The 13060-nt window shown below is 50.9% G+C and overlaps 2 protein-coding genes across 2 annotated transcripts; one reads left to right on the forward strand and one right to left on the reverse strand.

Moving 5' to 3' along the window:
* Positions 1 to 332: 332 nt before the first annotated feature.
* On the reverse strand, positions 333 to 4461 carry LOC119100539 (transcriptional adapter 1). The gene is made up of 7 exons (XM_037223626.1): positions 4425 to 4461; positions 3380 to 3479; positions 3052 to 3088; positions 2495 to 2601; positions 2032 to 2155; positions 878 to 948; positions 333 to 411 (listed from the first exon to the last, which is right to left on the reverse strand). Exons 2-7 carry the CDS (start codon positions 3442 to 3444, stop codon positions 333 to 335), a joined length of 483 nt encoding a protein of 160 aa, XP_037079521.1. The 5' UTR covers positions 3445 to 3479; positions 4425 to 4461.
* Positions 4462 to 4700: 239 nt separating this feature from the next.
* Positions 4701 to 12554, forward strand: LOC119099672 (serine/threonine-protein phosphatase 6 catalytic subunit). Its single transcript, XM_037222736.1, has 7 exons — positions 4701 to 5026; positions 7871 to 8005; positions 8330 to 8498; positions 9851 to 9930; positions 10241 to 10346; positions 11245 to 11406; positions 12063 to 12554. Exons 1-7 carry the CDS (start codon positions 4886 to 4888, stop codon positions 12251 to 12253), a joined length of 984 nt encoding a protein of 327 aa, XP_037078631.1. The 5' UTR covers positions 4701 to 4885; the 3' UTR covers positions 12254 to 12554.
* Positions 12555 to 13060: the final 506 nt, after the last annotated feature.

Here is a 13060-nt window from a genome sequence, read left to right on the forward strand (position 1 = left end):
GCCGGTCCAGCGCGGCGCCGTTCCGCAGCCAGGGGTTGGGCGCACCCGTGCCGATGCCGTGCAGGAATCGGCCATTCCGCAGCCGGTAGCCGCTCTTCCGACTCAGCACCACCGTCAGCACGTTCTTCAGACATTGCTGCCGGCGGCGGGGAGGGGTCGGGGCCGTGGCGGCAAGGGCGCAGCGCCAGACGGAACCACGTGCCAGCCAGACAATGCTGATCGCAGCACGACTCCACCCTAGCGGCTGCTTGTTCTGTTTCCGCCTGACATCGCCAGGAGATCTGAGCATTACCCCAACTTCGCTCCACGCAGCCAGGTATGTGCCGCAGACATCACATATCACATGGCACCATGCCAGTCCGTCTCATGGCAATGGCCTGAATGGCCTCCAGGATGTTCCCCGGGCCGATCCTAGGACGGCGGGTATCTCCTGGTACCTGCCGATCATATCTCATGATGCCTAATCCCGCACTGCTCGTGACAACGGGCATCATCCGATACTGAACCTCCAAGCAGTAGCCAGCTCCGCCTCCAAGGAATCCTGGAAACCAGTTTCACAGGGCCTTCCAGCGAACACTACCCGAACAGAACGTCTCCATGCACCGGCACCCCTTGTTCCATCCACGGTCACGACGCTCGGTACCGAACAACAAATTACGCCTAGGAATAACGACCCCGACTCTCCCCTGCCGACCGCGCACATCCGCCACTGACCTGGACGGCGAGCATGACAACGTCGACGGCGGCGTCGGCCACGCCGTCGATGCCGGCGTGCCAGGCGGCCAGGTACATCCGGCCGTGCACCAGCCGGCGGTCGGGCAGCACGCGGCGGCGCGTCACCAGGGGCGCACCCTCGTCGGCCGGCGCCGGCTCCGGCGGCGGAGGCGGCGGCGTGGCACGCGTCGGCGAGCCCACCCACTGCGCCGGCTCGGCGGGCTCGTACCGGTGCTGCCGGCGGCGACGGCGACTGTCAGCACGGACGCCGCGGCCGCAGGACGGGTCGGGCCCGAGGCGGGGCGCGCCGGAGCCGGTCCCGGCCATAGACATCCGCACACACGGCGGACACGCGAGAGAGGGAAGACAGCATCCAGGCACCGCCTTCGGTGGCCACTTATGCAACAGAGAATGACGAGCGGTCGTGGAAGGCGTGGACGCGAACGGAAATCAGTGGGAGGAGGATATAGCTCACCTAGTGACGATCACACAAGGTAATTGGTGGGAACAAGTAATGGCACAGCAATGGTGACCGTGCAACGCCACTGTAGTCGTCAAATACAATTCATCAGCACACTCGCCAACACATGACGCGCGAAACGACACATACAATTTATGAAGCCAATATACAATTCTTAATAAATACACACCGCTCCACAATGGCCAGATTTATTTCGTGTTGAAGGTTAAGATAAACAAAAAACAACACACACACACACACAGTGCAAATAATCTAATGTATGAGTTCACCATAAAAATGTAAGCAGATGCCATGGTTAACATATTTCCAAACCACTACCCCATTAAAACAGTTCCTTTGGTTATTTTATGATTACTTGTATCATGTCATCCATTATTGCTTTGGGGGCATATATCCATCATTATATCTAGTTGCCATCGCATGGTAGTATCAACAACCATTTCGACCACCATTTCCACCCCCACCATTTCCTATCACTAGAAGAGCAGTGTTGTGGCACTTGCAGTTGTTATGGGGATCAGGACCTCCCCAGACTTCATGTAAATTAACATTAGATCCATGGCCTAACTCCTTCAGAAAAAATAATGATTTAATTGTTTAATAATTCCATTATCTAAAGCGTGACAAGGTCCTGGATTATGAATAACGGATTATTAGGACGTCGTTAATCCACATGAGAGGGAGGATACAGCGCACTTCTGGCACTGCTATGTGCTATCCGGAGCATGCTATGATAGAACTACTTCTGCACTTGGGACCTTTTCCTACCTACCTATTGTCCTTCATCACAATCTGCCAAGCATGGTACACAACCCCTCTGAAGCGCGGCAACTCACGGAGAAAGGCGACGGGGGTCGCTTCCTACGTTTCTTGGCAGCCGGAGCCCTCGTTTGGCTCTTGATCATGGCCACCTTGTCCCGGAGCTGCGAGGATGCCCCAGACTCCTCCGAGGGAACGTCGCTAAAGCGGAACACATCGGCATATTAGCTGAGAACGACGTAACATGAGCTGCCAGTGCTACCTAGAGGATACATTTCATCACAGCTTATTCTATTTCACTATCATCCGTCAGTATGCATGTTTGTCAGATGTTTACATCATGATTGATGTTGGTAACAAGAAAAGATCTTGGAAGTGGTACAGTGAGCACAATATATTGCAACATACTAGGATGATGATACTTTATGGTTGTGATGATCTAGCATACAGCCACAACTGGAAAACCTGATGCTCCTTTACAGTATTTACTAGGTGGTCTTTCACAAAAAGGACAGAGCCAAAAACACATCAGAAACTTACCCAAGATGACATTTGTTGAGCAGTGCTAGCAAGAAGTTGTTGTGCAGGTGAACTTGGTGAACTGGGAGAAGTGTCCTTGACTTAGCATCAAACTCTTCTTTGGATATCTGGGAAGCATCTGCCTAATTAAACTCTGCTGGCCAAAGGGTTCTCCATAGCCTCTGCCAAGACAAAAGCCATGCATGCTCATGACCAGCAAAAGGTGGCATTTGATGGTTGTTGTGAAACTACATCACAGTGTGTAAGTCAAGACTGAATACAGCTGGCCTAGACCAGGTTCAGACCTGCACATCTGAGCATATATTATTCATATAGCATGCTGTTTATTACATTATCTACATTTTACATAGATTTTAACAATGAATAATAAATTTTGGCCACTTAACTATAAAAAGACCAGGGAATGCAATATATCCTACCATGTATATGACACAATATTGGGATGACTCAAAGCAGATAATCTGCTTGAAAAATTGGGGGACAAGCTCCTCAAAGAGTCAAGGGACTATGCTACACCACCTTTGACCAAAGCATATATAGTGTAAATGTTTACTTACTTTTACTTTGAACCACAGCTTCAGATTTGTAAAATATCTGCAACATTAGAAGAACAGCAAAAAAGCTGTTACCATTTGTGCACCATTAGCATGTCTACAAACACTGGCATATAGCTTAACTTGAATTTAACATCTAGTGCAGCACATAACAAAAAATTATCATATGAATTTACAGGAATTCATCCATGACCTGACCTTACAATCAAACATCTCAGCAACATTAAAACAAAAAAGTTTGAATTCAGGTGCATGATTATATGAGAACAAGCAATGTAAAGGGGTAGAGTATACACAAAATGATTAAGAATGACAAAATGTAAGCACTAACTGTTTGGTTCCTTCTTCCCCCAATCCAGCTTCCAATTCATGTCTTGCCTTATTCAAATCATCCATGGATGCTTTTAACACTATGCCAGTGCAAATGTTTGCTGAAACATAAAAGCCACATATGTTAAATCAGATTTTCACATAGTTACAGCAAATGTTATGAAACAGCTAGCTTCAAGGAAAATGGAAAAACAGTGTACATTTGCCACAGCATAAGCAATAAAAGGTCAAAAGTGACAGACACCAAGCACCCATCTACAGGCATGCTAGAAATAGTTGAGACAAGCCCTACTTGTGGATATCCATAAATAGGTAACCAAAATCACCCCTGAATTGTGACCATGAAAAGCTTGCACCCCCTACCTGGTGATGGCTTTTAGCATTACCCTTGGCTGCCTATTACACAAGCTTGGATAACATCTAAGATTAATGCTAATTCCAAAAGAACCATGGTGTTTAGAATACAAATGAGACATAACTGACCACAAAAATGGAAGAACAAGGGCCCCAGGTTTTCTAATTTGTGAAGAAATAGGATGACATTAAGGATCAAGCCCTTTTTGGCAAAGGTAAAAAGCAGATTTAATAATTTGTCCTGTTGAACTGCCTTTTCAATTCACAAACTACACACCTGTTTTAACCTTTATTGCCAGCCTACATGAATAGGGAAGCTTGCCTTTTCAAACGATCTAATTGCAGACACTGAATAATGGACATTGCTCTAGATGAAGCAACAGTTATTTTCATACATGTAGCAAACAACCATGAATATCTCCATATGGTGCTTTGTATGGCAATCATGCTAATGGTAATGGTCAGTTTTAATCAACTTCACTTATTGCATTGAAAAGTATCTAACATACAATAGTTCAATTTTAATAGGTAATAGCTATACACGGGCAGCATTAGAGTTGAACACTGCAGGATGCACATCCGCCTGATGATGCACGGACCACAAAAACGCGCAAAAACGTGAAAATGGAGGAAGGATGCAAGCAGAAATACAAATATAAAATAACAAAAACAAATAAACCCATAACAGTTACAAAGACAATGGCCGTGGAACCAAACGCAGCAGCAACACCTCCCCAAATACCATGATTTCCAGTACGTATCCGAGGTCGTATGTCGTGTCTGCGAAGTTAGATAACTTTGCGCATTGCAGACAAGCATTGGTGCCATAACTGCTCACGATCAGCTAAACCTGCTAGTGTTTGCGCGTTACAACGATTGGTTCGAAACTGGAAATGACAGCCACTACTATTGGGTGTCGAATTCATCTTCAATCTAACAGATATTTCACCTCTTGATTGAACGGATTTATTGTTGCACTTTATGCAGTACAGTCCATAATATTGCAAGTTCTGAGCTAACCATTTAAGAGATTTAGAAACTCGAGCAGGCTTTCCGTTAGCACTTGACATCATGACTCGTCGACGAACATGCGCAACTGTCGTGATGCGGATTGTTTCGGCCAGTACTTGCGGTGGCTACATCGCATTTGTGAATGGTGATGATAGGCGGGCTGATACATCGAGGCCGTGACCTGTCACGGAGACCGCGTTCGTATTTTGGCAAGATGGGAGATGTGGATAAATGGATAGATATTGCGAAAGACTGCAAATATCTCCCCGAAAACGACCTAAAGGTTGGTTTTGTCATGATGTTGAAGGGCTTATGGTTACGGGAAAGTAGTCGAGTTAGGACGTAGAATGTGTGGACACGATCACCTGAAGGATGCGGTGCCTTCCTCTTTGCGTGAGTTCTGATATGGTTTGCTGATTATGTTCTGTTTGGACCTTAGCTTAGACTGCTTGAGATAAGGTGCTGTGTATAGATGGAAGTGTGCGGGAGTGATAGGCACATGGTTCTTTTAGTTAGTTTGGTCATAGCCCAATGCAAAGACTGAAGGTAGATATTTTAGTCGGTCAGTATTTGTTTTGAATACTCATTTTCTATGGAGTAAATTGCTTGTTTACTTTCTTTATCACCATCAAACAGTCTCTTAATTGAGTCATATGCTGCTTGTGGCCTTCAAATGGTTCTTTATGTAGGTAGAATCAGTGAGATATTTAACATTTGTATTTTGATGAGTAGGCTCAGAAAACATAGGGGTGCTCAGACATCAGAAGAAGAGCAAAAGAAGATGGTGGATGGGGCCTGAAACACAAATTGATGCCCTTGTAAAACTAAACTTGTACTAAGTTATATGGTTTATCCCTTCAGTGTACATAGACATTTCATATACCCTTATTCTGGAGGATCAATTTTGTTTTATAAAAGATGATGCATTGGGAATGACAATGTCTTGACCTTTTTCAACTGTTTGAGTTGTGTGATGAATTATTCTCAAATTTACAATGACTTAGCTTAACTCTGCTTTTAACAAATGGTTCATGTTTGAAACTGTTCTGCAGGTGGCACATCACTTGAGCCATGGTATATATATATATATATATATATATATATATATATATATATATATATATATTTATATATATATATGACTTATTATGACTGATGCATTTCCTGGCAAAGAACACATAGTGAAGCAAATTCAGTTTTCAGTCTGATTAAGGCAGCTGTTAGGCAGCAGCTAACAATTCCTTTTTTCATTCAAGACTCAGTTGTGCCATATCACCAAAAGTAGCATCCTGATCAGACTAGTTCTTTGCTAATCAAACTTGAGAGATACACATATGCCTGAAGTTCAAGACCTGTCCGGCAGACATTTAAGGCAAACCTGCTGCTTAAAACCATAAGTAACTGAAGATAAACACAGATATTTGGGTTTGAGAGAAAGGGGCTAGAGGTGATTAAAATAAGTGAAACAAAAGTATGCAAGTGTGCTGAAGAAATATGTTGGTTAGCCAATCATTTATTTAACTAATAAGTGGAAGTCTGCAATACTACATGACAATTGGTAACCTGAATGATATCAGATAAAGAAGCATTTCATGATTTTTTTATTGCTGATGTTCCTGTTGTATGAGCACCATGTTGTACAAACAGTTTTTAGTCATATTCATATAAGCCAGTTGACCTGTTGTGAAGTCTGCGAAAAGTCCTTTAATCAGAAGCTTCTCTCTTTCAACACATAGCAATCATTTTAAGCTTGGACCACTGTGTTCTGTACAGCATGGACCACTGTGGCCACTATGTGCAGTATGAGCTTTAGAAGTAAGGTAATGTTTTGAGTGGGCAAGTATTTTAGTAGTTGAAGGAATGAACCAATGAAGAGGCTCTGCTTTGGAAAAGGCTTCAAGAAATTTGGTGGGACGAAGATGGTTGGTGGGAGATTTTTTTATCTGCAGGTCAGAAAGATCAAATCCCTTTGCTGTGCTCAACTGCACTGAAGCAAAGATAAGGCATAATTTCAAGCAAAATAATGGAAGAAATAATGGAAAGCAGTTTCTGAAGACCAGTTGGTGCCAGGGAAGTGACATATCTGCTTCCCACCCCCAGAAATGCCATAAAAACCACTCCTGCATGTGTGAGGTGGGTGAACCAGACCAGTGCACTATTGCTGTCCTCTGTCCAGCCAACAAACAAGAGATTTCCTCCTCTGAGTTGTCCCTGGCCAGCAGCTGACATGGAACTCTTTTGTATCCGCGCAGGCACGTCGATGCCACGTCACCCTATGATCCCTCGACGAGATCTGCCACCAGCCTACACTTGACATCTTGTAGCTCCTTGTTCAAGCTCATATTTTCTCATGCATCTTATCCTGCCTATCCCTACCTGTCTGGGGTGGGGCCACCCACTGAAACCTGCATTACATTCAAAAGGTAGTGAGCTTTGCAGCCCAGCCAGTTACGATGTTGCGGTGCCCTGATCCCATTTCGCCTGCTCTGGAATCGGTGGGGTGGCGAAAGGATGGCGAGATTGCATGCTAGCACCACTGCCATCAAGTGCATAGAGACATGGATGGCACTCTCGCGTCCACTCGCAGTCCAGACCGTGTCTTGTTAAGCGAGTCCAGGTGTCGGGAGGAAGGCCCGTGTCGTGGCTGCTGGAGCGCTCCAGCTTGCAAGTGTTGATTGATAGGCGCCCAGCGAGCTCTGGCGCTCAGATCGGCATTGTCTTGGAGCGGCACGCCTGCTGGCAACGCGGCACCGGTGCCCCGCCTGTCCGTGTGCACGGCCATGATGGGGATACGCGCGGCTTTTATCGCCCTCGCAGTGTGGTTGTGCCGTGTGTAAGTTCCGCTATTTAGACCCAGTTTTAGAATCAAATCGCATCATTGAGAGACGTTAACTGTACTCGGTCTTGGTCGGAAATGTCTTCTGGCAAGTTGTGCCCCCAAATATTTTCCTGCTCAAACCCATGTCTATGACCTGAGCATGTTCGGCTATCTCATCTTTCCAGATGCTTGGACACCATCTGATCATTTCAGGCAGCTGCCAGCTATTGATGCACGGTGAGCAGCGTGATTTTCTGGAGCCGACTGGCGGCGTCACGTCGTCTGTATGCTGTGTCTGCTTTGTTACAGAGCTTGTGTGATGCTGTGTGTGACCTGTTGATGGAGGAGTCCAACATTCAACCAGTCCCTTGTCCAGTCACAGTCTGCGGAGATATCCATGGACAGTTTTACGACCTGGAGGAACTCTTCAGAACTGGCGGACAGGTGAGAAAGACGAGTGTATCCAGCACCGCTGTTTTGCCATTTTCCGTATATTTAGTACTGGAGGCCTAAAGTAGCCAAGTGTAGCTAGTTGCGTTGCAGACAACGAGTAGCTGTGCAATTGTAGCAGCGTGGTATTTTAACATGATGTTTATTTGGCAGTGTGTGGTTATTTGACACTTCCAACACATCTACCGCGTCAGTGCAACGAAAACTGTCACCTTGTAGCCTGCAGAGGCGTCGGGGCAGTGGCCGCACGGCTGCTGAGGCAGACGCGGCTGCCAGCGGTGCGCTCTCCACCACTGATCGAGAGCGCCATCTGCCCAGGTGCCCGACACCAACTACGTGTTCCTGGGCGACTTCGTGGACCGCGGCTACTACAGCCTGGAGACGCTGACGCGCCTGCTGACGCTCAAGGCCAAGTGGCCCGACAAAATCACGCTGCTGCGCGGCAACCACGAGTCGCGCCAGATCACCCAGGTGTACGGCTTCTACGGTGAGTGGCGCTGGTGCTGCGCGTGGCCGCCCAGCCGTCCAGCAGCAGTCGCGCCAGATAACCCAGGTGTAAGGCTTCTACGGTGAGTGGCGCTGATGCTGCGCCATCCGGCCGCCCAGCCGTCCGACGGCGGCCGCGTCAGGTCACCCGGGTGTACGGCTTCTACGGTGAGTGGCGCTGATGCTGCGCCATCCGGCCGCCCAGCCGTCCGACGGCGGCCGCGTCAGGTCACCCGGGTGTACGGCTTCTACGGTGGGTGGCGCTGATCCTGCGCGTGGCTGCCCAGCCGTCCAGCAGGAGTCGCGCCACATCACCCGGGTGTACGGCTTCTACGGTGAGTGGCGCTGGTGCTGCGCGTGGCCATCCAGCCGTCCAGCAGGAGTCGCGCCACATCACCCGGGTGTACGGCTTCTACGGTGAGTGGCGCTGATGCTGCGCGTGGCTGCCCAGCCGTCCAGCAGGAGTCGCGCCACATCACCCGGGTGTGCGGCTTCTACGGTGAGTGGAGCTGCTGCGGCGCCATCCGGCCGCCCGGCCGTCCGACGGCGGCCGCGCCAGACGCCGCCGCGCTGCTTTGTGTGTACGTCGGTGGCCACTGCTTCTGTGGTGGAGAATCTATGCTCTGACTGTGTACCCAATTGCTAGCTGCGTTTTATTACAGGATGTGCTTCCGTGCTACAGCTGATGGTCCGTGAGCGCCATGTTGCCACTGATCTTATTGCTTTCACGGGCCGAGACCTCGCTGCACCCAGCAGCTATGCGAATGGATCGAAACCAGGCGCGTGAATTCCACATCTCGTGGATTTCTTTCCCCACAGATTATGACATATATGACGAGTTAGGTTTCTACTCAGAGAGCGCTGGGCGGTGGGGGTGGGGCTTGGGACAGATAGATGGCCAAAACGAAGTGATTCCAGAAGCTTATTGTACCGAATGCAAAAGACGCCATGGCCATTTTATGAAAACACACAAATTACAGTGATGATAAAGATGTCACATCTATCCCGAATCACTAGGATTTGGGTGATGCATAGCCTGTTCATGCCTTAAGGATTAGGTTGGTCACGATAATCAATAAGCTTTAAATAGACCATTCCGAACATTTTGTTTTGTGAACGCGAGGTTTGCTTCCTTGCCTTTGGACATCAGAGATTCCTGTTACACAGTTGTGTGAGCTAGTGGCTCGTATCATTGCATTAGGGTGTCCTTGGGCGAGATGAGAAACAAATTGGCTATGACATTCATGGCCATCTCTTCTATGGCTCGGCTGCTTCAGTTTATTGAATACGATGTTTACAGAGGGTCATCACAGAGCTGCACTCGCTTGATTATTCTTACCCCTTTGTTCCCAGACGAGTGTCAGAAAAAGTACGGCAACGCCAATGCCTGGAAGTACTGTTGCAAGGTGTTCGACCTGCTAACCATTGCTGCGGTGAGTGGTAGCTGCTATGTTACGACTTTCTCGGAAATATCTTTCGGTCCCCGTCACATTGAAACGAATTGGCAATGCCGTCTTTCCATTGGTGGAAGAGCCAGATGCCGCTCGCTATCAATCGTGACGGTCCAGGCCGCGGGCTGTGCAGTGAGTATGCTACCCGACGGCGTGCGTTTGGGCGGCTGTTTCGTGTGTAGGTTGGTTTTTGGTGGCACACTGCTCACCGAGCACTGATCAGGACCACGCGCTGACCCGGGGCACTGTGCCGCCGCGCTGTGCCCACGCTCACCGGTCGGTTCGTCGCCAGATCATCGAGGACGAGGTGTTGTGCGTACACGGCGGCCTCTCGCCCTACATCCGGTCGCTGGACCAGATCCGGGTGATCGACCGGAATCAGGAGATCCCGCACCAGGGTCAGTGCCCAGGGTCAGGGTCAACTGACGGCTGGTCGTCGGCCGGTGTGGCTCGTGTGCCGTCCTGACGTGAGACCGCACCAGAGTCAGTCCAGGGTGAGGGTCAATTGACGGCCGGCCGTCGGCCGGTGTGGCCCGTGTACGGTTTTGACATGTGAGACCGCACACACGACCGACCGGCGACGCTGCAGCGTGCTGCCGCAGATGGCCAGGTGGCAGGAGCAGCGAAAGCCCCACGAACGTCTGTGTGGACAGGGGACCCCTTTGCACCCCCACTACCTGTCCTGCGTTCGTTGGTGGGGTTTATATGGCCACGAATATGTGGAGGACGGCTTCGGTGCCCGGTGGGAAGATGTTTTAGCCACCGACTGTGACTCGGGCACCGCGGGCTCGTCTACTCTGCAAGCTTCTGTGTCGGGTTACGCTACGGCTCCCTGGACATGGGCGTCTTGTGACCCGGTGCGATGCGGTCCTGGAACAGGAGCGTCCCGTGGCCGGATACGATCCTGTGCTGACCTCTCTGTCAGTTGCTACGTGACGAGTGCAGTCGGTGTGCCCTAAAACCCAAATCATCGTCATGCCGACAGGGGCGTGTTGCTGCCTTGTGCTGCAAGGTGTTCGCCGCGCCGTGTCCCGGGACGGCGGCGTGATGTGACTCTGTGCCATCCGTTTCCCACCGTCCCGTTTGCAGAGGGGGGGCAGCGCCTCTATCCATGTCCGCTGCTATGTGTCTGTGAGTTGGACCGCCCTGTGACATGGCGTCACCCCACGCCAGCAGCTGCGGTGCCTCCGGACGGAGGTGTCGCGTGACCCCACACCGTGTGTGTCGTGCGCTCCCGCGGTGTCGTGTCCTGCGGTGTCGCGTGTCCTGCGCTCACCGCCCTTTGTCGGCGGACAGGGGCGTTCTGTGACCTGGTGTGGTCAGACCCGGAAGACGTCGAGTCGTGGGCCACCAGCCCTCGCGGCGCCGGCTGGCTGTTCGGGGCCAAGGTGACGCACGAGTTCATGCTCGAGAACAGCCTGAAGCTCATCTGCCGGGCCCACCAGCTGGTGAACGAGGGTGAGTGGGTGGCACTCCTGCCGTCGGTCCGCCTTCCCGCCTGCTGGATGTAGTGATATCAGCCCCGAGACAGGTATGATTTTCTCGTGATGTTAGAGCTGAGACAGGTACTGTGTTCCAGTGGTATTAGCGCTGAGACAGGTTTTGTACTCTGGTGAAATTAGCCTGAGACAGGTATCGGTTTCCAGCGATATTGGCGCCAAGACAGGTATTATGTTCTCGAGGATCGTCGCACGGATCCATTTCCCTCCGCTAACGCCTTCTTTCAACCTTTGCGCCATTATTTTGTCTATGATTGCTGTATCTCATTGCAGTTTACAGTAAGTATCACATCGATATTTACTTGGCACTGAACATAGCATTGACCTAGCTCACCATCCTTGAGAGGTAGGGAACGTCATCGCCTCCCAGTCACCGCCTTGTCCCCAGCTGTGACAATTATGTGATAGTTGCCACGAGAGAGCAACCTCATATTTGCGCAGTTGCCAGGGAACCTGTTGGGCGTGATCGCAGACATCAGGCTGCCCGCTTAATGACTCGACCTGGCATTGCGGGTGGAAACAGCGTGGTTTCACGTGATTGCCTCAAATTTCTCCTTGCCGTAGGTATGTTCTCGGGGTAAAACTACGAGCCATGACTCGGCGCCTCTTTCACAGGCTACAAGTACGTCTTCGACGAGAAGCTGGTGACTGTGTGGTCGGCACCCAACTACTGCTATCGCTGCGGCAATGTGGCGGCCGTGCTCTGCTTCAATGACATCAACAATAAAGAGGTGAAGATCTTCCGCGCCGTGCCCGAGGAGAACAGGAAGGTGCCGCCAAGCATCACCACGCCGTACTTCTTGTAGTGAGCGCTGTCGACAGATGGCGTTGATGTCGACGTGGGTGCTCAACCAACTGCATCTGCGTGAGATAACTGTCCGTGGTGCTTGCGCGTGGCAGTGCATGCTTCAGGCCGGACGGCGTGGTCTGGTACGTCGTTGGTGGTACCCGCCGACATCAGTTTTGGTGGACATGTGCACCCTCATGCATTCAGGGGTAGGGGCCCGTGTGCCCGAGTGAGCAAGACTCGAAGGACACGTGTGCTCACCAACGAGGGTGTTCTATGTGCTAGCGAGGGAGACGCGACGGGCGCGCGAGCTCAGTGTGCGCGAGCTCCGTTCGGTACGTGGGAGAGGCGAGACCACTCTCACCCGGGTGGCGCCCGATGGCACGGTACTCTGGGCAGTCAGCTCGGAGGAGTCGTGTCCAACGAAGGGACGATCGCTGTGGCTCTCTGTGGCTCGGTAGATCTTCGGTGTCGTTGGGGAGAGCTGCTCCCCTCGCGATGAGGGTAATTCTCACCCCACTCCGGCGGGCGGTGCTGTCGTCCCGGCGGTAGGCGGGCTCTGTCTCCCCCCCCCCCCTCGTGAGGCCGTGTCTGTGTGTGGATTGGTCAGGCTGGCGGCGCCCCCGCCCTGCGATGAGCGCGCGAACCTGAGTCCGCTTGGTTGTCGCTGATGGGGTCGTGACCTCCTGCACGGCCGGCGTCTCGCTGTAGTGTCTGCGGCTGGGACCGTGTGGCGTCCGGTCCCTCGGACGGGTCGCCCCCCCCCCCCCCTCCCGCTGGTGGGCGTCCGCTCGTCGCATTGTACCTGCATTGCTCTGTCCATCTT

This window comes from Pollicipes pollicipes, unplaced genomic scaffold (genome assembly GCF_011947565.3).
Source record: "Pollicipes pollicipes isolate AB1234 unplaced genomic scaffold, Ppol_2.1 Scaffold_4881;HRSCAF=5763_pilon_pilon_pilon, whole genome shotgun sequence".
Classification (NCBI taxonomy): domain Eukaryota; kingdom Metazoa; phylum Arthropoda; class Thecostraca; order Pollicipedomorpha; family Pollicipedidae; genus Pollicipes; species Pollicipes pollicipes.

Excerpts from the sequence above, each read along its gene's own strand:
- LOC119100539 (XM_037223626.1), bottom strand. The coding sequence starts at position 3,444 with ATGGATGATTTGAATAAGGCAAGACATGAATTGGAAGCTGGATTGGGG. Across the intron at positions 3,089-3,379 it reads GGGGAAGAAGGAACCAAACA|ATATTTTACAAATCTGAAGC; the intron begins GTTAGTGCTTAC and ends CTAATGTTGCAG. Across the intron at positions 412-877 it reads GCCACGCCGCCGCCTCCGCC|GATCGGCCCGGGGAACATCC; the intron begins GCCGGAGCCGGC and ends CCGCCGTCCTAG.
- LOC119099672 (XM_037222736.1), top strand. The coding sequence starts at position 4,886 with ATGGTGATGATAGGCGGGCTGATACATCGAGGCCGTGACCTGTCACGG. Across the intron at positions 5,027-7,870 it reads TCCCCGAAAACGACCTAAAG|AGCTTGTGTGATGCTGTGTG; the intron begins GTTGGTTTTGTC and ends GCTTTGTTACAG. Across the intron at positions 11,407-12,062 it reads CCACCAGCTGGTGAACGAGG|GCTACAAGTACGTCTTCGAC; the intron begins GTGAGTGGGTGG and ends CCTCTTTCACAG.